The sequence below is a fragment of the Mytilus galloprovincialis genome, chromosome 4 (assembly GCF_965363235.1).
Source record: "Mytilus galloprovincialis chromosome 4, xbMytGall1.hap1.1, whole genome shotgun sequence".
Lineage (NCBI taxonomy): Eukaryota > Metazoa > Mollusca > Bivalvia > Mytilida > Mytilidae > Mytilus > Mytilus galloprovincialis.
In genome coordinates, this window is record NC_134841.1 from 1,238,619 (window position 1) to 1,264,066 (window position 25,448).

General features: G+C 32.7%; 1 protein-coding gene across 7 annotated transcripts in view; it reads left to right on the top strand.

Annotated features, from left to right (window-relative positions):
• LOC143071088 (AP-3 complex subunit beta-2-like) overlaps positions 1–24,108 on the top strand; it is a 61,506-nt gene extending 37,398 nt beyond the window's left edge. For all 7 annotated transcript variants that reach the window (XM_076245177.1, XM_076245178.1, XM_076245179.1 and 4 more), the window contains 10 exons: positions 4,837–5,004; positions 5,321–5,573; positions 6,515–6,736; positions 7,267–7,583; positions 12,108–12,180; positions 16,193–16,317; positions 19,965–20,153; positions 20,890–20,932; positions 21,258–21,440; positions 22,598–24,108. In XM_076245177.1, coding sequence (XP_076101292.1) covers positions 4,837–5,004; positions 5,321–5,573; positions 6,515–6,736; positions 7,267–7,583; positions 12,108–12,180; positions 16,193–16,317; positions 19,965–20,153; positions 20,890–20,932; positions 21,258–21,440; positions 22,598–22,887 — 1,863 coding nt within the window. In that variant the 3' untranslated portion in view covers positions 22,888–24,108. The remainder of the gene's footprint in view (positions 1–4,836; positions 5,005–5,320; positions 5,574–6,514; positions 6,737–7,266; positions 7,584–12,107; positions 12,181–16,192; positions 16,318–19,964; positions 20,154–20,889; positions 20,933–21,257; positions 21,441–22,597) is intronic.
• Positions 24,109–25,448: the final 1,340 nt, after the last annotated feature.

Genomic DNA, 25,448 nt, shown 5'->3' on the forward strand with positions numbered 1-25,448 from the left:
TTAGAACATAGTGGTAAAATGCAGTTTTTATACGCCCGTCTTTTAGACGGGACATATTATGGTATACCGTTGTCTGTCCGTCCGTCTGTCCGTCCCTCCATCCATCCGTCCGTCGTCCACACTTCGGACAATAACTCAAAAACTCTTTCACCAATTTCCATGAAACTTAAGTGAATTGTTTATATCTATTGACGTAAGCTCCCTTTCCTTTTTTTTTTAATTTCAGATTTTAAGTTTTGGATTTATGGGGCTTTATTCATAAAAAAGGGGGGATTTTCAACACTTCGGACAATAACTCAAAAAGGCTTTCCCCAATGTCCATGAAACTTTCGTGAATTGTTAATATCTATTGATGTTAGCTCCCTTTCAATTTTTATAAATTTCAGATTTTAAGTTTTGGATTTATGGGGCTTTATTCATAAAAAAAAGGGGGATTTTCAACACTTCGGACAATAACTCAAAAAGGCTTTCACCAATGTCCATGAAACTTTGGTGAATTGTTTATATCTATTGATGTAAGCTCCCTTTCTATTTTTATAAATTTCAGATATTAAGTTTTGGATTTATGGGGCTTTATTCATAAAAAAAAGAGGATTTTCAACACTTCGGACAATAACTCAAAAAGGCTTTCACAAATGTCCATGAAACTTTGGTGAATTGTTTATATCTATTGATGTAAGCTCCCTTTCAATTTTTATAAATTTCAGATTTTACATTTCCGTGTTATGAATTTTTATGCTTAAAAAAGGGGGGATTTTCCAATTTTGGGACAATAACTAACACTTTCACAAAATTTTATGCAACTTTGATAAATTGTTTATATCTATTGACATAAGCTCCCTTTCCATTTTTATAAATTTTAGATTTTACGTTTTCTTAAGTAATGAATTTTTATACTTAAAAAAGGGGGATTTTATGAAACTTTGGTGAATATATTAATGTAACATCCCTTTTGATTTGTATATATATTTCTAGTTGATCATATAAATTCATTTAAAGCATAAAAGACAAGTTAAAAGAGCAACGGGTGTATCATGCGCTAAAGCACAGCCCTTTATTGCTTTATATCTTTGAAACTAAGACATTTAGGGAAATCTTTTAAGATTTATATGTCCATCAGAATAAGATCTATCCCCTCGCTAATTTTCAGATGAATCCTACAACCCGTTGTTGGGTTGCTGCCCTAAAATTGGTAATTTTAAGGAAATTTTGCAGTTTTTATACGACCGCAAAATTTGAAAAATTTTTCGTCGTATATTGCTATCACGTTGTCGTCGTCGTCCGAATACTTTTAGTTTTCGGACTCTAACTTTAGTAAAAGTGAATGGAAATTTATGAAATTTTAACACAAGGTTTATGACCACAAAAGGAAGGTTGGTATTGATTTTGGGAGTTTTGGTCCCAACATTTTAGGAATTAGGGGCCAAAAAGGGCCCAAATAAGCATTTTCTTGGTTTTCGCACTATAACTTTAGTTTAAGTTAATAGAAATCTATGAAATTTTGACACAAGGTTTATGACCACAAAAGAACGGTTGGGATTGATTTTGGGAGTTTTGGTTTCAACAGTTTAGGAATTAGGGGCCAAAAAAGGGCCCAAATAAGCATTATTCTTGGTTTTCGCACAATAACTTTAGTTTAAGTAAATAGAAATCAATGAAATTTAAACACAATGTTAATGACTACAAAAGGAAGGTTGGTATTGATTTTGGGAGTTTAGGTCCCAACAGTTTAGGAATTAGGAGCCAAAAAGGGACCCAAATAAGCATTTTTCTTGGTTTTCGCACCATAACGTTAGTATAAGTAAATAGAAATCTATGAAATTTAAACACAAGGTTTATGACCATAAAAGGAAGGTTGGTATTGATTTTGGGAGTTTTGGTCCCAACAGAATAAGGGGCCCAAAGGGTCCAAAATTAAACTTTGTTTGATTTCATCAAAATTGAATAATTGGGGTTCTTTGATATGCCGAATCTAACTGTCATGACTGTGTATGAAGATTCTTAACTTTTGGTCCCGTTTTCAAATTGGTCTACATTAAGGTCCAAAGGGTCCAAAATTAAACTTAGTTTGATTTTGACAAAAAATGAATCAGTTAGGTTCTTTGATATGCTGAATCTAAAAATGTACTTGACTCTTGATTATTGGCCCAGTTTTCAAGTTGGTCCAAATCGGGGTCCAAAATTAAACTTTGTTTGATTTCATCAAAAATTGAATAAATGGGGTTCTTTGATATACCAAATCTAACTGTGTATGTAGATTCTTCATTTTTGGTCCTGTTTTCAAATTGGTCTACACTAAAGTCCAAAGTGTCCAAAATTAAACTTAGTCTGATTTTAACAAAAATTGAAATCTTGGGGTTCTTTGATATGCTGAATCCAAAAATGTACTTAGATTTTTTATTATGGGCCCAGTTTTCAAGTTGGTCCAAATCAGGATCTAAAATTATTATATTAAGTATTGTGCAATAGCAAGTCTTTTCAATTGCACAGTATTGTGCAATGGCAAGAAATATCTAATTGCACAATATTGTGAAATAGCAATTTTTTTTTTAATTAGAGTTATCTTTCTTTGTCCAGAATAGTAAGCAAGAAATATCTAATTGCAAAATATTGTGCAATAGCAAGATTTTTTTTTAATTGGAGTTATCTTTCTTTGTCCAGAATCAACTTAAATCTTTGTTATATACAATATACAATGTATATTCACTTTTTACTACCAACTGATAAATTAAAATAATCTTTACCATTCAGTGATAACAAGCAGTTTTTTTACATCTTAATATTTTATGATGTATTTAAATGAGTAGTTATTGTTGCAAACTCCATTAGAAATTTTAATTGAGATTAGTTTTGGAATAAGGGAAAGGGGGATGTGATTAAAAAAATTGGGTTCAATTTTTCTCATTTGAAATTTCATAAATAAAAAAGAAAATTTCTTCAAACATTTTTTTGAGAGGATTAATATTCAACAGCATAGTGAATTGCTCTAAGAGAAAACAAAAATTTTAAGTTCATTAGAACACATTCATTCTGTGTCAGAAACCTATGCTGTGTCAACTATTTAATCACAATCCAAATTTAGAGCTGAATCCAGCTTGAATGTTGTGTCCATACTTGCCCCAACCGTTCAGGGTTCAACCTCTGCGGTCATATAAAGCTACGCCCTGCGGAGCATCTGGTTGGTTATTATCTTGAATACTATTATAGATAGAGATAAACTGTAAACAGCAATAATGTTCAGCAAAATAAGACCTACAAATAAGTCAACATGACCAAAATTGTCAGTCAACCCCTGAAAGAGTTATTGCCCTTTATAGTCAATTTTAACAACTTTTTCGTCATTTTTTGTAACTTGTACAAAAATCTTCTTCTCTGAAACTACTGGGCCAAATTTAAACTAACTTGGGCACAATCATAATTGTGGAATATAGTTTAAAAATGTGTCCGATGACCCCACCTACCAAATAAAATGGCCGACATGGCTAAAATTAGAACATAGTGGTAAAATGCAGTTTTTATACGTCCGTCTTTTAGACGGGACATATTATGGTATACCGTTGTCTGTCCGTCCGTCTGTCCGTCCCTCCGTCCGTCCGTCCGTCGTCCACACTTCGGACAATAACTCAAAAACACTTTCACCAATTTCCATGAAACTTAAGTGAAATGTTTATATCTATTGACGTAAGCTCCCTTTCCTTTTTTTTTTAATTTCAGATTTTAAGTTTTGGATTTATGGGGCTTTATTCATAAAAAAGGGGGGATTTTCAACACTTCGGACAATAACTCAAAAAGGCTTTCACCAATGTCCATGAAACTTTTGTGAATTGTTAATATCTATTGATGTTAGCTCCCTTTCAATTTTTATAAATTTCAGATTTTACATTTCCGTGTTATGAATTTTTATGCTTAAAAAAGGGGGGATTTTCCAATTTTTGGACAATAACTAACACTTTCACAAAATTTTATGCAACTTTGATAAATTGTTTATATCTATTGACATCAGATTTTACGTTTTCTTAAGTAATGAATTTTTATACTTAAAAAAGGGGGATTTTATGAAACTTTGGTGAATATATTAATGTAACATCCCTTTTGATTTGTATATATATTTCTAGTTGATCATATAAATTCATTTAAAGCATAAAAGACAAGTTAAAAGAGCAACGGGTGTATCATGCGCTAAAGCGCAGCCCTTTATTGCTTTATATCTTTGAAACTAAGACATTTAGGGAAATCTTTTAAGATTTATATGTCCATCAGAATAAGATCTATCCCCTCGCTAATTTTCAGATGAATCCTACAACCCGTTGTTGGGTTGCTGCCCTAAAATTGGTAATTTTAAGGAAATTTTGCAGTTTTTGGTTATTATCTTGAATACTATTATAGATAGAGATAAACTGTAAACAGCAATAATGTTCAGCAAAGTAAGATCTACAAATAAGTCAACATGACCAAAATTGTCAGAGAACCTCTTAAGGAGTTATTGTCCTTTATAGTCAATATTGAACAACATTTTGTCATTTTTGAATTTCTCTTGTTCCATTAGTCTCACTGAAAACAGTATCCCTTGTTAGCAAAAAATTACTATTTCAAATGTTTTTCTTTTAATTTATATATTGCTTTAAATAAACTGCTATGAAATTTAATTCAAAGGTGGATGTTAAATCACGTACATTTATAAGAAATAATGTTGTTAGTTTATACTCTTTTACCTATTTTTATACATCTAATTTTCCTGATCAGCTAATAGAATCAAAACTGCATGCCTGTTGTGACCTTTGTTTATTTTATCTTTAACAATTTATGAAATTACACGATACAATATTCTATTTATAGCCAAGTGAACATAAGGATATAATAAAGCACATGGCTAAGATGGTGGACACAATCACTGTTCCTATGGCTAGAGCCAGTATTCTGTGGTTGATTGGAGAATACAGTGAACGAGTACCTAAAATAGCTCCTGATGTACTCAGGAAAATGGCCAAAACATTCATTAATGAGGTGACCATTTATTTATACTGTTCGATAAAAATATTTTTTAATTTAAATTAATTAACAATTTTCAATGTTAAGATTTCTGCTTAAGTCAGTTTGATAAGATCTAATGGGGATAGATCAATGATATGTTATATAATGTTGCATCATACATATCATTTTAATGATTATTTTCAGGCCCTGCCCAATAACATAATGGTCCAGTGGCAAAATTAATAAATCATGTTGCTGTCCGTCAGATTGTCTTTTTTTTTTTAAATTTTATCCCAATAGGCAACATATCTGTGTCAACAGTTTATTGTAAAATTATTTCTTATTTTAGGAGGATATAGTGAAATTACAGATAATAAACTTAGCAGCCAAACTATGCATCACCAACCCTAAACAGACGAAACTTCTGTGTCAATATGTGTTTAATCTAGCCAAGTACGATCAGAACTATGACATTAGAGATAGGTGTAGATTTCTACGACAGATGATTTTACCAGGAGAAAAACCAAGTGCTCTAGCAAAATACGCTAAAAAGATATTCCTAGCTACTAAACCTGCCCCTGTATTGGAATCAAAGTTTAAAGGTAAAACTTGAGGTTTATGATTGTCTCAGCTACTTTCACCTTCATCTGTGTTGGACTCGAATTAAAAAAAAACCAAGTGCTCTAACAAACATGTAAAGTGTGCTTAAAAATTATTCCTGTCTTCTAAACCTGCCCCTGTGTTGGAATTTAAGTTTAAGATAAAACTTCAGGTTTAAGATTGTCTCAGTTATTGATATTAAAAAAAAAGATGTGGTATGATTGCCAATGAGACAACTCTCCACAAGAGACCAAAATAACACAGAATTAAACAACTTTAGATCACTAACGGCCTTCAACAATAAACAAAGCCCATACCACATGGTCAGCTATAAAAGGCCCTGAAATGACAATGTAAAACAATTCAAACGAGAAAACTAACGGCCTAATATATGTACAAAAAATGAATAAAAAACAAATATGTAACACTTAAACAAATGACAACCACTGAATTACAGGCATCTGACTTTGGACAGGCACATTTGTAATATTGGAATCATGTTTAAAAAACAAAGTACTTTAGCAAAGTATGTTTTTAAATCATCCCTAGCTAGTAAACCTTCACCTGTGTTGAAATCAGAGTTTAAAGGTTAAACATAAGGTTTAAGATTGTCTAGGTTACTTAACCTCCACTTGTGTTTAAAGGATGAAAATTGAAATGTTTTATTATCCCACTTGACCCTGCTCTAAAGGAGGAAGGATTTACCATTTTTGTCCCCATGGACATTTAAATACCAGCCTTCTGTGTGTCAGTCTGTTAGTCTGGTCATGCAAACAATTTTGCAGGATTCTTTTTATTAAACTTATATCATAGGTTTAGGTATTAAGCCATGTCTTGAATAAGTTTGAAATTGGCACTGATTAATATTTTATAGTTATATCCCAGTGAATGTTTAGTTTTATAGGAAACATTGTTAGTGATACACTTTTATTTACATATTTAGATCGTGAACAGTTCCAGCTGGGTACCCTATCCCACATACTGAACACCAGAGCTACAGGCTACCAAGAACTACCAGACTGGCCTGAAGTAGCTCCTGATTCCTCTGTTAGAAACATAGAACTACCAAGTCTATTTGATGAGCCATCTAAACCTAAAGTCAGAGATAGAAAGAAAGTAGTCAAGAAAGAGAAATCATTTTATTCTGATGATTCTAGTTCAGTTGGTATGTACCGTAATGCTTTTAAAGGAAATTAGAAAGGGGGGGGGGGGGATATACACATGTTATTTACGACCTAAATCTAAGGTAATTGGTGTTAATTAACAGTGTGTTTGACATCAAAGCTGTCAAGTGAAGCCATGCACTTAATGGGTCAGTAAATTTGACAGTACACACACAGCTAGTTTAACTTCCTGCTTATGGAAGAATTACCATTTTGCTGATAATTCAAAAGAGATGAGTCTGAAGGTTCCAGAATCTCTGTGAAAACGGATAATTTTCGGAAATCTCCAGTTATTTAATTTGATTAAGAAGTTTTTGTTCTCAAAAACAGAATTTTTTGACATTTATATATAATCATAATCTGATGATAAGTCAATTGTTGTTTTCACATGATACCTTAATCCACAAAAACTGGTACCAACAAAAACTGGTACCCACAAAAACTGGTACCCACAAAAATAAATGAATCTACAGTAAACGATAAGGTGACATTATTTTATTATAGAATATTAAGTTAACTTGATTTATTACAGATGAAACAGAATCAAGTGAGGATGAGGATAGTGACGAAGAAAGTGATGATGAAGAAGAAACTGACAATGAAGAGGTCGATGAAAGTTCAGATGAAAAGTCATCTTCATCAGAGGAAGAGGAGAGTGACGAGGAAGACTCAGATTTAGATGAGAAACTGGCAAAATTTACGGGAAAGAAAAAGGAAGAAGTTAAAGTAAAACGTCATGTAGAAAGTGATGAATCCTTGGATGATGATTCTGATGACGAGGATAGTTCAGTGGAGGATAGTGATGAAAGTGAAGAGGAAGTAAAACCAAAGTCTAAACCCCAGCCAAAGGTACAGGTCTTGTCGGACTTAATTTTTAATTTTTTCCATTGGAAATCCACAGAAGGATTTTACTTTCTCTTGTTTTCATTTATTGCATTTTCTTGACCTTAAGTATTTTAAAGCATGTACAGTGAGTACATCAATGTTGAATGTGGTGTCATTCTTAAGGTGGCTCAGCTGTCTTCCTCCATCTTGGCTTGGACTCTGAAGTAGTTAGTCTAGATCTTAAATGAAATGTGTAAATTTTGAGAGTAGTAGGTAATTCATGTGTAAAACACTTAAAGTAAATAAAGAATTATGTGTGGGCTGTAATATCCTAAAAAAAACACCATATTTTTCAATTTTGCCAAATAAGGGGAAATAACTCAGATAAAGTAATTTTTTATAGAAAGTGTTCTGAATTTATCTATTTTAATCTGTAGCAAGAAAACAAATTCAGTTACCCATTTTTAGCTCACCTGTCCCGAAGGGACAAGTGAGCTTATGCCATCTCTTGGCGTCCGTCGTCTGTCGTCGTCTGTCGTCGTCTGTCGTCGTAAACTATTTCAAGAATCTTCTCCTCTGAAACTACTGGGCCAAATACTTTCAAACTTTAACTGAATGTTCCTTAGGGTATCTAATTTATAAATTGTATCCGAAGTTTTGATCTCATGGTCGCCATTGCTAAAAATAGAACATAGGGGTCAAATGCAGTTTTTGGCTTATAACTCAAAAACCAAAGCATTTAGAGCAAATCTGACATGGGGTAATATTGTTTATCAGGTCAAGATCTATCTGCCCTGAAATTTTCAGATGAATCAGACAACCCGTTGTTGGGTTGCTGCCCCTGAATTGGTAATTTTAAGGAAATTTTGCTGTTTTTGGTTATTATCTTGAATATTATTATAGATAGAGATAAACTGTAAACAGGAATAATGTTCAGCAAAGTAAGATTTACAAATAAGTCAACATGACGGAAATGGTCAGTTGACCCCTTTAGGAGTTATTGCCCTTTATAGTCAATTTTTAACCATTTTTCGTAAATCTTAGTAATCTTTTACAAAAATCTTCTCCTCTGAAACTACTGGGCCAAATACTTCCAAACTTTAATTGAATGTTCCTTAGGGTATCTAGTTTGTAAATTGTATCCGAAGTTATGATCTATCAACAAACATGGTCGCCATTGCTAAAAATAGAACATAGGGGTCAAATGCAGTTTTTGGCTTATAACTCAAAAACCAAAGCATTTAGAGCAAATCTGACATGGGATAATATTGTTTATCAGGACAAGATCTATCTGCCCTGAAATTTTCAGATGAATCAGACAACCTGTTGTTGGGTTGCTGCCCCTGAATTGATAGTTTTAAGGAAATTTTGCTGTTTTTGTTTATTATCTTGAATATAATTATAGATAGAAACAAACTGTAAACAGCAATAATGTTCAGCAAAGTAAGATCTTCAATTAAGTCAAATTGACCAAAATTGTCAATTGACCACTTAAGGAGTTATTGCCCTTTAAAGACTTTTTTCACAATTTGTTCATCATGTTGACTTACTTTAAAAAATCTTCTCCTTTGAAACTGCTGTATCAATTTCAGCCAAACTTAGGCTAAATGAGTTTCAGAGTATCTAGTATAAATTTTATATTTTATTTCCTTGTATGTCAAGAAACATAGCTCCTATGGCTAAAATAGAACATAGGAGAAAATGATTATTTTTTTTGGCTTTTGAAGAAAATAGGACGATCCAAAAAACATTTAAATAAATTGAAAAGCCAAAATAATCATTGATGAGAGATTTAACCAAAAGAATTAAGGTGAGCGATTCAGGCTCTTGAGAGCCTCTTGTAAATTACCTCCTTTACACTGCTTTTAAATTATGTGTAAAGAAATGTTTTTTATACACCTGTCAAAATTTTGATGGACTGATTATGGTATACAATTATCTGGCATCTGTCCGTCTGTCTATCTGTCTGTCCGGCATAAACATGTAGCAGTGTTAATCCAAATTTCATGGAACTTGATATAGTTGTTTCTTATGATGGTCAAAGATCTGTATACTTTTTGGTGAAAATAAGATTAAAACTTCTTGATATAGGGGACTTTGTAACTAAAACAGGGAAGTGTTTATGTCACATGTCTTGCCGTATCTCATAAAACGATTGATGATTATTGCTTAAAACTTTACAGACTTCTTAATTAATCTCAGGCCACGGTTTTTTTATTTGTTGGTTTACGGATCCGCCGACCCGATTTTGCCGATTTTCAGAATAAAAATAAAATTGACTTTTCATGCTTTTTTATTCCCGCCGACCCTTTTAAATGCATTATCCCTGAAAAATAATTAAATTTTTCTTTATTATGAAATGAAATGCATTAATCATTAACAAAGTTGACTGTAAATAGTTACCAAAAGTACCAGGATTATAATTTTATATAACCCTTTCTATTGTGAAAAATAATTTACGTTTCTAAAAATAGACAAATCAATTATAACTGACCTTGAAATGTCTTTTGCGCAAATAATTTTGTGGAACGAAACCTGTGTTTAAAACCACTTACAAAATAAGTTTGTTTCCCTTATTTGTCATCAGTCCGTAAGATGCATCATCTCAGAGAAATAGACTTGTCCAAATGTGGACAGGTGGAATACATCAATTAAAGTACTGAATATTAACAAATCATTTGAAATTTTCATGTTTCATAGATAACAAAAAATATCGATCATTGGGATAAAAACCGGATTGCATGACAACTGATTAACCCGATATTGTCGTTTTTCCAGTGGACGAGTCTATTACGTTTTTCGACACGTGTGTTGAAACTTATTTTTGTACGACGTTTTTATATTTTTTTCTTTATCAGCTTTTGTGCTTGAAGATCATTATTCACCAAGTTTTCTGGAATTGATTGAGAGCTACGCGAATCTGTTTTTCTTGTTTGTGAAATGACGATTTAATTTCGTCTTTGTCCGTGCAACCCCCACTTTTTTACAGGAAATTATTAAACGATGTCATGCAATTTTCATGATCACTGATCAATAATATTTCAACGAACTTAATGTTAAGAAATGATGACAAAACAGCATATAAGACCAACATTTTGTTAGTAAGGTGAAATATATATTTTATTTTGCGTATATTTTCTGTTTTGAAAGATATTTTTTTTCTTTTTTTTTCCGACCGACCGACCCGACTTTTTTATGCGATAAATCCGTAAACCAACAAATTAAAAAACCGTGGCCTCGACAAGATATGTATACTTTTTGGTGATGATTCAAAATTCTATTTTAGAGTTTTGAGTTTTTTTGTTAAAAAAGGTGGGTTTTTATTCTTATAGATGCATGATTTTCATTAGTTGTTAGTGGCTTTGAGCTAGCTGTCAGATATCTGCGAGTACTCTCAGATCTGTTTTTGTGTCTTTTTGTGTCGGGATGTATAAGTACCCGGCCACGTCCACTTGTATGTTTGTCCATCTGATGAGTTAAGCCTTTTTCAACTGATTTTTATAGTTCGTTCTTATGTTGTACTGGTATACCACTGTCCCAGTTTAGGGGGAGGGTTGGGATTCCGCTAACATGTTTAACCCTGCCACATTATTTAGGTATGTGCCTGTCCCAAGTCAGGAGCCTGTCATTCAGTGGTTGTCGTTTGTTAATGTGTTGCATATTTGTTTTTCGTTCATTTTTTTATATAAATAAGGCCGTTAGTTTTCTCGTTTGAATTGTTTTACATTGTCTTATCGGGGCCTCTTATAGCTGACTATGCGGTATGGGCTTTGCTCATGTTGAAGGCCGTACGGTGACCTATAGTTGTTAATGTCTGTGTCATTTTGGTCTCTTGTGGACAGTTGTCTCATTGGCAATCATGCCACATCTTCGTTTTTATATTTCATACATGTATGTTGCACTGTATCTCAGAAACTATTTATACTTATTGCATAAAACTTACCCACAAGACGACGGGCGTATCATGCGCTCATGGTGCAGCTGTTTATTTTGTGTTGAGGTCATAAGCTGTCAATTTATTTTTAGAACTTACATATTTAAGAATGCTGATAAATGGTTATTTAATTGTAGCCATGATTATATATGTCATTTTCTATTTTAAGACTTTTATGAAGTATTGAAACAGGTTTTTATAGTGTGCAAACTTCATTGGAATTTGAATTGAGATTATGACCATATCTTGAGGAAAGAAATTGTATGGAAAAGGGGGAGAGATTTAAAAAAAATTAAAAAGCTAAAAAATGAATATGAATTCAAATCACATAACCAAATCAAGTTCTTTGACTACAGTTATTCTGTGTTAGAAACCTTTTATGTATCAAATATTTAATAACATTCCAAATTCAGATATGTATCAAGTCTTTGCCTGATGTTTAAGTGTAAATTTTGTGTCCATTTTTGCCCCAACTGATTAAGGTTGGACCTCTGCGGTTGTATCCAGCTGCAATTTATTCATGTTAAAATGTTGATAAGACATCTCTCAATCTGTTGTTATGTGTTAAATTCTAATCTCTCTGACCAAAATTGTACTATTACTTATTACTTCAGAAACAACCAAAGACAAAAGAAAAAGAGATTTCTAAGAAGAAAGAAGATTTACTTTTAGATCTAGATGATGCATGTAGGTTACAGTACGTTTACATAAGTCTCATTAAAATCATAAGACGTTTTGAAAAAATTGAAAACCCCTTATTTTAGACTCGCTTTCAGTGATTACATGTAACTTTTTATTTCATTCTTATTGCATTCATTGTTTAAATGTTTAACACCTCTTTCAACTGCATTGATTGTTTTAAGTTAAGCCCTTGGAGTAATTTTAATTAGATAAAGAGCTATATAAATATTGTAAATAATAAATAATAATAAGCAGTGCTGCTTCATGTATAAAGTGGAGAAATAAGTTGGATCCCACCCTCAGTCATGATTTATTGACTTTAAACCTTTGCTTAGTTTACACGTTAAAAGTTTGTGTTAATGTCAGTTTAAATGGAGCCATTTATGATTTGAATCTGTTTAGTATTTATTATGTAGAACTAGATGTAATTGATTTTGGCATTTCTTATGTCCATGCACAGAGTGTTGGACTCTTTGCCTCCAGTCATGGTTCATTGACTCTTTGCCTTCAGTCATGGTTCATTGACTCTTTGCCTCCAGTCATGGTTCATTGACTCTTTGCCTCCAGTCATGGTTCATTGACTCTTTGCCTCCAGTCATGGTTCATTGACTCTTTGCCTCCAGTCATGGTTCATTCACCATTAAGATTTGCATTGTTTCAAACATGCTTAAGAATTGCCATTTTAATTTCACTATTAGCTTTATTATATACTATCAAAATTACATAAAAAATGATCGTCAAATCACCCAAAAGTTTTGAAGTTACACATAGGAGTAGAGCACATTAGGAATCCTTATGTAGTTCATTATCCCCTGAGCTTTTGGCTAAGATGTCAAAGGACAAATGTATGAAATATTTAATCGCCGAAAATCTCTAAAGACAAGTAGTTTAAATTTCCCAAATGGCAAAATTCGTAGAGATATTGTTTGTCATCAACACGTAATCAATTACGTCAGTATTCTATTAAAATAAGTTCAACTGTTCATGCTGTTGGCCGCAATTTTGAATTAGAAGACAAAATTGTCATATCTTTTCAATTTGGAGGCAGGGGTTCAATTTAGCGGTTGTCGGAGGTCTGCAATCTTCAGCTTTTGCAGTCGGACTTTCAACTTGGTTACTAGCTACGCCCGATGGACTTTCCACTTGAAAGAATAAAAAAAAATAACTTTGCAAACCTCTTTACCAAAATCTCTTAATAAACGATCTCAAAACTTAGTTTCATCATTATAATTCATGACAGCGATGTTCATTTTGTTCAACCGCTAGCTTTATACAGAAAATTGTTGACAAATAATGTGTAAATTCGAGTTACATCATTTCTGACACAAACAACATTGAAAACAAAACTAAGACACAATTACAATATCGGATCCGATTCCAGAAGCGGATAAGGGTAATTCTGGATTTTGGAAATCAACTAAAAAAAATCCAGACAGGTAAAGAAATACATCTATGCATGGTAAATAAATATAAACACTAGAATTGAAAACTAAAAGATATATGTAAAAGAAAGAAAAAGCAGAAAATATTTTGTACAGAAACTCAAAATTACTTTTTGACAAATTTTAATTTCAAAATCCAATAGAATGTGACAGCTGGGAACAGTATATCTAACAATATATATGATTCTGGCGGCAGTATACATTTTCTTTATCAGTGATAAATGTTGGTAATGCATGTTAGATGCTTTTTAAGTGTACCGTAAACATATTACTGAAATTTCAATGGGTATTTTTTTCTCAATTTTGATGGGTCAGTTAAAATAGCTGGAAGTTTTCTTACTTTATTTTCACAAATAGTGCAACTAGATTATATGATACCTGAATGTAAGCAAATCATATGATATATAGGTGGAGTCCTTTGGGTCATTCTACCCCTCCTGTTTGAAAACTTTGAAACGGATGAGATCCCCACCCCTCAACCATATACATTCATGTATCGGACTATATAACTAATTAAATGAAATATAGGGGGAGGCCCTAGAATCACCCAACCCCTCCTGTTTTAGAACTTGGAAACAGTCGACACCCCACCCCTAAACCATATTTATTCATGTATGGGACCATATAAATCATATTAAATGAAATACAGGGAGTCCCTGGGGTCACCCCACCCCTCCTGTTTGGGAACTTTGAAAGAGTCGAGATACCCACCCCTAAACCATATATATTCGTGTATGGGAATATATAATAAATCAAATGAAATATAGGGGAGTCCCTGGGGGTCATCCCACCCCTCCTGTTTGAGAACTTGGAAATGGTCGAGATCCCCAACCTAAACCATATGTATTCATGTATGGGACAATATAACAAATCATATGAAATATAGGTGGAGTTTGTGGGGCCACTCCACCCCTTCCTGTTTAAGAATTTAAAAACAGTCGAGATCCCCTCCCTTGGATCATATATATTCATGTACGGGACAATATAACAAATCAAATGAGTTAAAGGGGAGTCCCTAGGGTCACTGTACACCCTCCTGTTTGAAAACTTGGAAACAGTCGAGATCCTCACTCATTAACCATATATACTCGTGTATGGGACTATATAACAAATCAAATGAAATATAGGGGGAGTCCCTACAGTCACCCTACCCCTCCTGTTTGAGAACTTGGAAGTAGTTGAGATACCCATCTCTAAATTAAATGAAATATAGGGGGAGTTCCTGCGGTCATCCCACCACTCGAACTTGGAAACAGTTGAGATCCCCACCTTTAAATTCAACCATATATATTCATGTATGGGACAAAAGAACTAATCAAATGAAATATAGGGAGAGTCCTTAGGGTCACCTTACCCCATCCTGTTTGATAACTTGGAAACAGATGAGATCCCCAACCCTCAACCATATATATTCATGTATTGGACAATATAACAAATCAAATAAAATATAGGGGAAGTCACTGGGGTCACCCCACTCCCTTTTGTTTTGAAACTTGATAACGGTCAAGATCCCTACCACTAAACCATATATATTCATGTATGGGACAATAGAAAAAATCAAATGAAATATAAAGGTAGTCCCTAGTGCAACCCACCCCTCTTGTGAGTGTTTTCAGAAAGATTGAGATACCACCTCCTAAACCATATTCATTCCTGTTTGTTATTTCAAAAAGATTGAATCACATACAAGGTCAATCTCATAGGCGTCACATATGCATATCACTTTGCTAGACCTAACAGCATTATGTTTCAATTATTTCTTGTTTATTTTAAAATTTTATTGATAGAAAAAAATTAGTAGGTTTGAAGAATTTACCTTAATTTTGAATTTTGAATTATTTCTGGTCCTATAAAAATTTTCATTTTAATATGGCTGATTTTAAAGAAAACAGCCCAAGAATGTTTGACCAACTGTTATATAATTACCTGTCATTTTATTCCAAACTTATACATCATGGACTTGGGGTGAAGGTGGTTGTCATTTACATTTACTTTGGGCAGGTCAGTCAGACCTCACCTTTGATCCCTGTAGTAGTAAACATTTGTCTCATATCTTTTGTACTGTAGAACACAAACTCAGTTTTCTTTCAAGGGAAGCAAGTCCATTCATTCTTTTACAAGCTCGTGCTTAAGTCAACTACTAACAGTCAACTAATACCAACATTAACTATCAACTTGAAGAACTGCAATCATTGCAAACTTGTACTGCTGCAGACTCATGACCATGAAAAAAATATACTTGATATATGCATTGCTTTTGAAAACCTTGATAAAATATTTAATGATTAATTCATTTAATGAACATATATGTACAATATATGAATGTTAAATGTTTGTTCTTTTAAGTCTTTGAAAAAGAATTGAAGCAACATTGCCAGTTTTCATAATTATGTTTGCCTTTGTTTTTGGTTAACTGCCTACAGCGCTTACAGTGCTTTGATTTTTTTTACACTAACAAAAAATGTCAATGGACTTTTGTATTGAAAGTACTGACTTTGAATGAATTGTGCCATGTCAATCATTTTATATTTACTATATCCACATTATGAGTGATATATTGTTTTCCATGTTGACAGTTGGACCTAATGGGGGTACCAGTTCAACAGGAACACCAGGTGACATGTTGACACCCAGTATGGCTGGTAGCCTAAGTAATATGTCTATTAGTGATAAAGGAATGTCAGCAACTAGTAGTATGAACGTGAGTTTTACACATTATGTTATTTCTACTTTTTAGCACCTGTTTCTATTATTTTTAGCAATTTTTTGAAATGATCAAATAATAAACAATCTTAATATTTGATTATACAGTGAGTTTTCATGGAGATTATAAAGCCCCACCCACTCATCATGGTTCATTGACTTTAAAATTTTTACATAGCGTACAAAACTTTGAATTTTTGGAAAAAACTAAGGATTTTCTTATCCCAGGCATAGATTACCTTAGCCGTATTTGGCACAACTTTTTGGAATTTTGGATCCTCAATGCTCTACAACTTTGTACTTGTTTGGCTTTATAATTATTTTGATATGAGCGTCACTGATGAGTCTTATGTAGACGAAACGTGCGTCTGGCGTACTAAATTATAATCCTGGTTCTTTTAAATCCAGACTATTGAAGAACATTCATGATATGCAATATTTAAATATTTTGATCACAATTTCCCTCCAATATGACCCATTTTGTTTCTCGGGGGCAGTTATTCATTGAATGGTGTTTGTGTTACAAAAAGTTACTTTTCTGCCTGTGATTTTAAGCCCAATACCCACTCCTAATGCAGGGCAGCCTGTTTTAATATGACCTCCTGGAGGGGACTTATTATGGAATACTGTTGTCTGTCCCTCCATTGTCAACATGTCAGACAATATAAACACAAAAACACTTTCATCATGTCTATGAAACATTCATGAATTGTAGTTTAGATATTGAAGTAAGCTCCTTTTTTATGTTAATTAATTTAAGAATTTAAGTTTCTAAGTTATAGGATTTTATTCATAGAAGATGCTTGATTCTTCCAGTTTTGATTGATTTCTGGCTTTTATAAAACTTGAAAGAGCCTTGAACAAACTTCATGATACCTTATTAAATTTTTAATTATATATATTGATATATCTTCTCTTTCTATTTTTAAACATTTTTGATTTCACGTTTTTGTCGAGCCTGCAACTTTTGTTGCAGAAAGCTCGACATAGGGATAGTGATCCGGCGGCGGCGGCGGCGGCGGCTATGGCGGCGGTGTTAGCTAACTTCTTAAAAGCTTTATATTTTAGAAGGTGGAAGACCTGGATGCTTCATACTTTGTATATAGATGCCTCATGTTACAAAGTTTCCATCAGTCACATGTCCAATGTCCTTGACCTCATTTTCATGGTTCAGTGACCACTTGAAAAAAAAGTTCAAATTTATTGTAATGTTGAATTCTCTCTTATTATAAGTAATAGGATAACTATATTTGATATGTGTGTACCTTGCAAGGTCCTCATGTCTGTCAGATAGTTTTCACTTGACCTCGACCTTATTTCATGGATCAGTGAACAAGGTTAAGTTTTGGTGGTCAAGTCCATATCTCAGATACTATAAGCAATAGGGCTAGTATATTCAGTGTATGGAAGGACTGTAAGGTGTACATGTCCAACTGGCAGGTGTCATCTGACCTTGACCTCATTTTCATGGTTCGGTGGTTATAGTTAAATTTTTGTGTTTTGGTCTGTTTTTGTCGAGCCTGCAACTTTTGTTGCAGAAAGCTCGACATAGGGATAGTGTTCCGGCGGCGGCGGCTACGGCGGCAGCGTTAGCTCACTTCTTAAAAGCTTTATATTTTAGAAGGTGGAAGACCTGGATGCTTCATACTTTGTATATAGATGCTCCATGTTACGAAGTTTCCGTCAGTCACATGTCCAATGTCCTTGACCTCATTTTTATGGTTCAGTGACCACTTGAAAAAAAAGTTCAAATTTTTTGTAATGTTGAATTCTCTCTTATTATAAGTAATAGGATATATATATTTGATATGTGCGTACCTTGCAAGGTCCTCGTGTCTGTCAGACAGTTTTCACTTGACCTCGACCTCATTTCATGGATCAGTGAACAAGGTTAAGTTTTGGTGGTCAAGTCCATATCTCAGATACTATAAGCAATAGGGCTAGTATATTCGGTGTATGGAAGGACTGTAAGGTGTACATGTCCAACTGGCAGGTGTCATCTGACCTTGACCTCATTTTCATGGTTCAGTGGTTATAGTTAAATTTTTGTGTTTTGGTCTGTTTTTCTCATACCATATGCAATAGGTCTACTATATTTGTTGTATGGAATGATTGTTAAGTGTACATGTCTAGCGGGCAGATGTCATGTGACCTTGACCTCATTTTCATGGTTCAGTGGTCAAAGTTAAGTTTTTGAGTTTTGGTTTTTTTATCTAATGCTATATGCCATAGGTCAACTATATTTGGTGTATGGAAATATTTTATGATCTTTATGTCAGTCGCACAGGTTTTATTTGACCGTGACCTCATTTTCACGGTTCATTGCACAGTGCTAAGTTTTTGTGTTTTGGTCTATTTGTCTTAAACTATAAGTAATAGGTCAACTATATATGTTGTATGGAAGCATTGTTAGCTGTACATGTCTGCCTGGCATTGTTCATCTGACCTTGACCTCATTTTCAAGGTTCATTGGTCTATGTTTAGTTATCTTGGTTAATGTTAAGTTTATGTGACAGTTGTAATAAAGCTTAGCTTTATACTTAGGACTATCAACATAATATCAATGATTAGTATAGAAGGCGAGACATTTCAGCGTGTGCACTCTTGTGGTATATTGGGACTATTTTCACACAAAGGGTGGAATTTCCAGTATTTCAGACAATAACTCAAAAACTTTTAGAAGTTATTTTGAAACTTTACTGATTTGTTCATCTTTTGAATTAGCTCCCTTTTTAACTGGATTTTTGTGACAAAAATGTCGGTAATTGATTTGGGGATGTACAGCGGGCAGCCGGTCGGTCGGGCGGGCGGCAATCAAATGTTGTCCGTGCATTAACTCATGAACCGTTCAACCAAAGCTTTTAAAATTTTAATATGTTGTTACTGACAACTAAATGAAGGTCAAGTTCAATAATGGCGATTTTAACTTTTACCTTTCAGGAGTTATGGTTCTTGAAAGATTGAAAAATGGAGTTTTCAGTTGTGTCCGTGCATTTACGCATGAACTGTTCTATCAAAGCTTCCCAAATTTTAATATCTTGTTACGGATGACAAAATTGAGGTCAAGTTCAATAATGACGATTTTGACTTTTACCTTTCAGGAGTTATGGTTCTTGAAAGATTGAAAAATGGAGTTTCCAGTCGTGTCCATGCATTTACGCATGAACTGTTCTACCAAAGCTTCCCAAATTTTAATATGTTGTTACTGATGACAAAATAGAGGTCAAGTTCAATAATGACGATTTTGACTTTTACCGTTTACGAGTTATGGTTCTTGAAAGATTGAAAAATGGTGTTTCCAGTCGTGTCCGTGCATTTTCTCATGAACCATTCAACCAAAGCTTTTGAAATTTTTATATGTTGTTACTGATGACAAAATAGAGGTCAAGTTCAATAATGACGATTTTGACTTTTACCGTTCAGGAGTAATGGTTCTTGTGATATTGCCAGGACACAAATAAATGTTAATAAATCCGGTTTGCTGTCGTTGTGACAGCCTCTTGTTTAAATTTATTTTATATGTCTTTGTGTGGAGTTTTTAGTTGGAAAATTGTTGAAAACTGTTCAGTTTGGGACAGGCGTATCATGGGTTCATGACAGCTCTTTTTCCCTAAAAGTTTTACCTAATTTAAATTTTTGTTTCAGTTTGTGCAGCCTCCTCAGATTGTACCGAAGACTTATGAGTTACTGAACAAGATATCAGGAAATGGATTATGTGTATCATATAAATTTACAAGGACTATATCTGTCTTTTCTCCAAAAATGGTGTCTATAGAACTTGTTTTTACTAATAATAAAGATGATGCAATATCTGCCATCAAAATTGGTGACAAAGTGAGTATATAATTATAAAAATAAGTATGACGCAATGTTATATTGAGAGAAGATATAAGATGAATTCAAGAGGGACAGTCAAGGGTTTACATGATAAATTTATTTTTTTCATTTTAAAAGGTGAAATTGTGTAAAATATCTGTTTAATTCACATGAACTTAACTAATCAAAATAAATGAAAACTAAGTAATGACATGAAAAGCTTGAAACATGACAAATTAAAGTATAATAGTACTGTAGTTAAAGAGTTACCACCCTCAATTGTCGATTTGACAGTTGCAAATACAGTTTTACTGGCGACGTGTAGCGAAATCAAAATTGACGATGGCAACTCTTCAATTTACAAAAAGAAATAATATGTTCGAGCTTAAAAAAATGTATACATTTGACATACAAAACAAATTCTGCTTATCTTCATGAAAGATTTTGGCACAAAGACATTGTAACTAAACGTGACGTCATACAAATGAAAACTTACAAACTGGAGGTTATTACGTTACCACTATGCTTCAAATTTGGATAAAATCACATTAAAACGGAGAGTTTGAAGTATTTATTTTCGATAATTATGTAGTAATCGAACATTATTGGTTGATCCAATCAATTCAAAACTGCGGGTCCCTCCTTAGTTACGCCTGGTCAACTGTGGATTAGGCGGTAACTTTTAGCCAATGAAAAAAACTGTTACATAAATATTGCATTTGATTATGTGTACCTTTCTATCCTTATATTCTAGAAACTTCAGCCTGGAATGGAAATACAAGATTTCCCTGAAATAGGTTGGTATATTGTATTTATTACTTTCAGGTTCCCACAACTTTTAATTAGCAGAAAAGTTTCTACATGTATATAGATAAGAATTACAAACCAGTGTGATTTTTGAAATTTGAATCCAGATTTAATTTAACATCACCTTTTCAGAACACTTCTATAGTCTTACACATAATGGCAATGAATAAAATTCTAAGTTTCTCACTGCAACTACAAATAGAACAGCTTGAAATATAATGTGAAGGAGTTTAACACTTACTTTTCTTCAACCTCCTACATACAGAATACTTAAAGCTGGGATACACAAATGTTATAAAATAATCTTGTTTTCAGACTCACTAGGTGAAGGAGCCACAACAACTGCTGTTTTCTCTATAAACTTTAACGACACAACACAACCTGCCAAATTTGACTTGTGTACTACAGACCAAAAATTTAATGTAAGCATAACGGCTCCTGTAGGAGAACTGTTACAGCCACATACTATGAGCGAGGGAGAATTTACTTCACAACAAGGTAAGAATAATATTTTAGAGATAGTGAAAATTTTCATACATTAGTTATAGAATTTAACACAGAATTTAGAATTAACTTTCTCATGGTAACAAATTTTGTATTAAACAAAACTTTTATATACTGTACAACAGTCAGGCAATGGTCAAATTTTCAAGTCATGGTCTCTTCCTAAAGATCCTTGACCACAAAGTATTCTCGGTTTGATTTGAAGGATTAAAAAAATTTGTAATTTGACCTTGTCCTAGATTTTAAACTTAATTCAATACTAAATTGTAAAATTGCTATTCCAGTATCTCAGCAGATAAACTATTCAGTGTAAAGATTTATATTTTGATTGTAGGTATCTCAGTAGATAAACTATTCAGTGTATAGATTTATATTTTGATTGTAGGTATCTCAGTAGATAAACCATTCAGTGTATAGATTTATATTTTGATTGTAGATATCTCAGTAGATAAACTATTCAGTGTATAGACTTATATTTTAATTGTAGGAATCTCAGCAGATAAACTATTCAGTGTATAGATTTATATTTTGATTGTAGGTATCTCAGTAGATAAACCATTCAGTGTATAGATTTATATTTTGATTGTAGATATCTCAGTAGATAAACTATTCAGTGTATAGACTTATATTTTAATTGTAGGAATCTCAGCAGATAAACTATTCAGTGTATAGATTTATATTTTGATTGTAGGTATCTCAGTAGATAAACTATTCAGTGTATAGATTTATATTTTAATTGTAGGTATCTCAGTAGATAAACCATTCAGTGTATAGATTTATATTTTGATTGTAGGTATCTCAGTAGATAAACTATTCAGTGTATAGATTTATATTTTAATTCTAGGTATCTCAGCAGATAAACTATTTAGTGTATAGACTTATATTTTAATTGTAGGTATCTCAGCAGATAAACTATTCAGTGTATAGATTTTATATTTTAATTGTAGGTATCTCAGTAGATAAACTATTCAGTGTAAAGATTTATATTTTGATTGTAGGTATCTCAGCAGATAAAATATTCAGTGTATAGACTTATATTTTAATTGTAGGTATCTCAGCAGATAAACTATTCAGTGTATAGACTTATATTTTAATTCTAGGTATCTCAGCAGATAAAATATTCAGTGTATAGATTTATATTTTAATTGTAGGGAAACTTGGGGGTATGAATGAGAATTCAGGAACGGTAAAACTTCCAGAAAATAAACGTGATTCTGCCAGCATATGTAAATGTGTGCACACAGTGGCTAACGTGATACAGATACCCTCACAAAATACACAACTTTACCAGTTTGCTGCCCAGACTGTGGCTTCTAATACATTGACATTAATTATTATTAAACAAACTGATGACTCAGCTAAACTGACTGTTAATTGTGAAAAGATGGTTATAGGCTCAATGTTGTTCAAAGACCTAAAGTCAATTTTTGTTAAGGAGTAGCTTATGTTACTAGAGTATTATGAAGTAACAGTATTCATTTCTCATTCTTTTGGAATTTATATGTCAAATTTTGCATTGCTTCCTTCAAATATTGATGTACTGTATTCAAAGGAGTAGAGCCTGTCAGACCACTTTTTGACCAAAACTAGCATTTTAAAAATTTGTTTAAATGTAAAGTTTTAATTATTTATTGTAAAGAATACTTTTTTTTTAATTCACAAAATTGTGACTTTTTTTTTTACATTTAATTGTACATGCATCAGGTACTAGCAGCATTGATTCCTGCAAAATTACTGAAATCTTCAAAATTGTAAAATATGTGCTAATTCTAGATATTTTTGTGTAATATGGCCGGGTTTGAATATATGTTGTATTTGATGATGATGCATAGCATGTGTAAAGATTGAGACATAACATGAATGGGGCCACTTCCCTTTAGGGAAAAAAATGCCTGAAAAGTAACCTTTTGTGGCATATTTGAGAGAATTTAATGTTTAAGTGTACATTTAGATAAACTGAAGAAGACGCTTTTTTAAAAGTATTTCATAAATGTCAAAAAACTTTGATGATATGAACTTCAAATTTTAGGTCAGAATCAGGGTCAAAATAAGCCCATACTAGACCTCCTCCCTTATAATGAAAGATGAAAAAAACATTGCATTCCACCATGATGTCATTCTAGGGTATATGATAAGCAAATCTTAAATGATTGAATGGAAATGTCTAGTCATTGAATGTAATAAGAGTCAGAACCATGCCAACAGATATGGTCTGTGTTTTAAAACATTTAAATTGCTGGTCTTTGTTAATGTGTCACAAAATAATTCATTTTATATATATTCTATATGGACCATTGTTTTGTTGTTGTTAAATTAAACATTGAAGCTTGGAAATTAATATTGATGAATTTACTAAATGATAATCTTATTAAACTAAATGATATTTAAATCTTATTAAACTAAATTTCAATATTATGTGTATGAATGTCAAAATGAATTTTTGTATCTTTACAAATGTAGACATTGTCATCAGGAATTTGAACAGTCTCATAACAAGAGCCAATCACCTGTCTTAAAACATTTGAAATTGAAATATCATATGTGTTTTTATCCCTTCTAGTTGTTATGATTAAGATGATTTATTATAAAGGTATACAATCAGTGCTATACTATGTGCAATATGTTCAACAATTTCCTTAATAAAATTCATTATTATTTACAATGATTTGATTTAATTCCAATAGTGTAGGCATGGTAGGGGTAGGTGTGTCCTGAATTATACCATAGGTGCACAATTAGTTTCCATTGAAATACTGACTGTGTTGAAATATCAATCCTCCAAACTCAACAAATATAAAGTCGATCATAAAGTTGATCATTTCGATAATGTCATCTTCAGTATATTTTCTGGTAGATTCAGTGTGGTTCTTCACAAAATATGAATTATTGTAACCCAAAACAAGGCATTTGTATATTCGATTGCAATTTTTATAGGAAAATTTCTGTTAAATGAGATGTTGAAGATGATCTTTCAACTGAGCATTGGGAATAGTAGTGTGAAGCGTAGAAAAATCAAAAGTCTTTATATTGTTGCAAAGCAGTAGATCTTTCGAATTTTGAGAAACCACATCTGGTTAACACCACTGGTAGAATATATCTCATCACAATATTTTTGAAGCCTATCTTTAACTGTAGAAAGAATAGTAGTCAGTACTTTAGAAAGATGTTTAGTCGAACATTTTGATGACCCAGCTGTATATCGTTCTCTATATGGAGTTTTGTGAAGCTTTGGTATTCAGTATAATGACGGTAAATTTTCTTTGATGTTGATACTAAAAGATAGGACAGATTTGTGATTTTGTAAAATTTCATCCTAGGTAAATGATGTTAAATAAAATTGAGAATGGAAATTGGGAATGTGCCAAAGAGACAACAACCCGACCATAGAATAAAACAACAGCAGGTCCGAGACCACAATTGTCGTCCCTTGATTTTCGTTGTTCACGAATATAGTCCCTAGTGTTAACAGTGGGTTACTTGCCAATAATTTTTATACCCCTTCCAAATTTATTTCTCCATGTTCAATGCCTCAAATTGCAAGTAGGGGGATGAAATTACACTGTAAAAAAAATTGGGTCCAGAATTTTAAAGGAAAGTAGTGATTCGGTCCAGCTGAAAAAGGTTAAAAATTAGCACTTCGGAAGCTGTCAAAAGATTTCAAGACACCCTAAACACAAAATTGTCCATATTTTGAGTTTGAGGCGATGAAGTTTTCTATAATTTTGATATAATTTGTCCCAAAAGTAGTACAACACACTGTAAGAATTTCATTGAGAAAGCGCAGGTGGGATTTTTTTAATTTTCATTAATGTTCTAAAAGAAATGCACTACGAATTAATTGTGTTCTCGGACCTAAGAGGTGAAGTCTGTAAAAATAGAATCTGTAATTTGGCAACTTCCCTAAATGATTTGGTGGTGTCAATTTGTCAAATAGCATGAAACTAAAGGATTTAAACTTTTATTTTATAGAATTTCTGCAAAAATGACTAATTTTGGCATTTT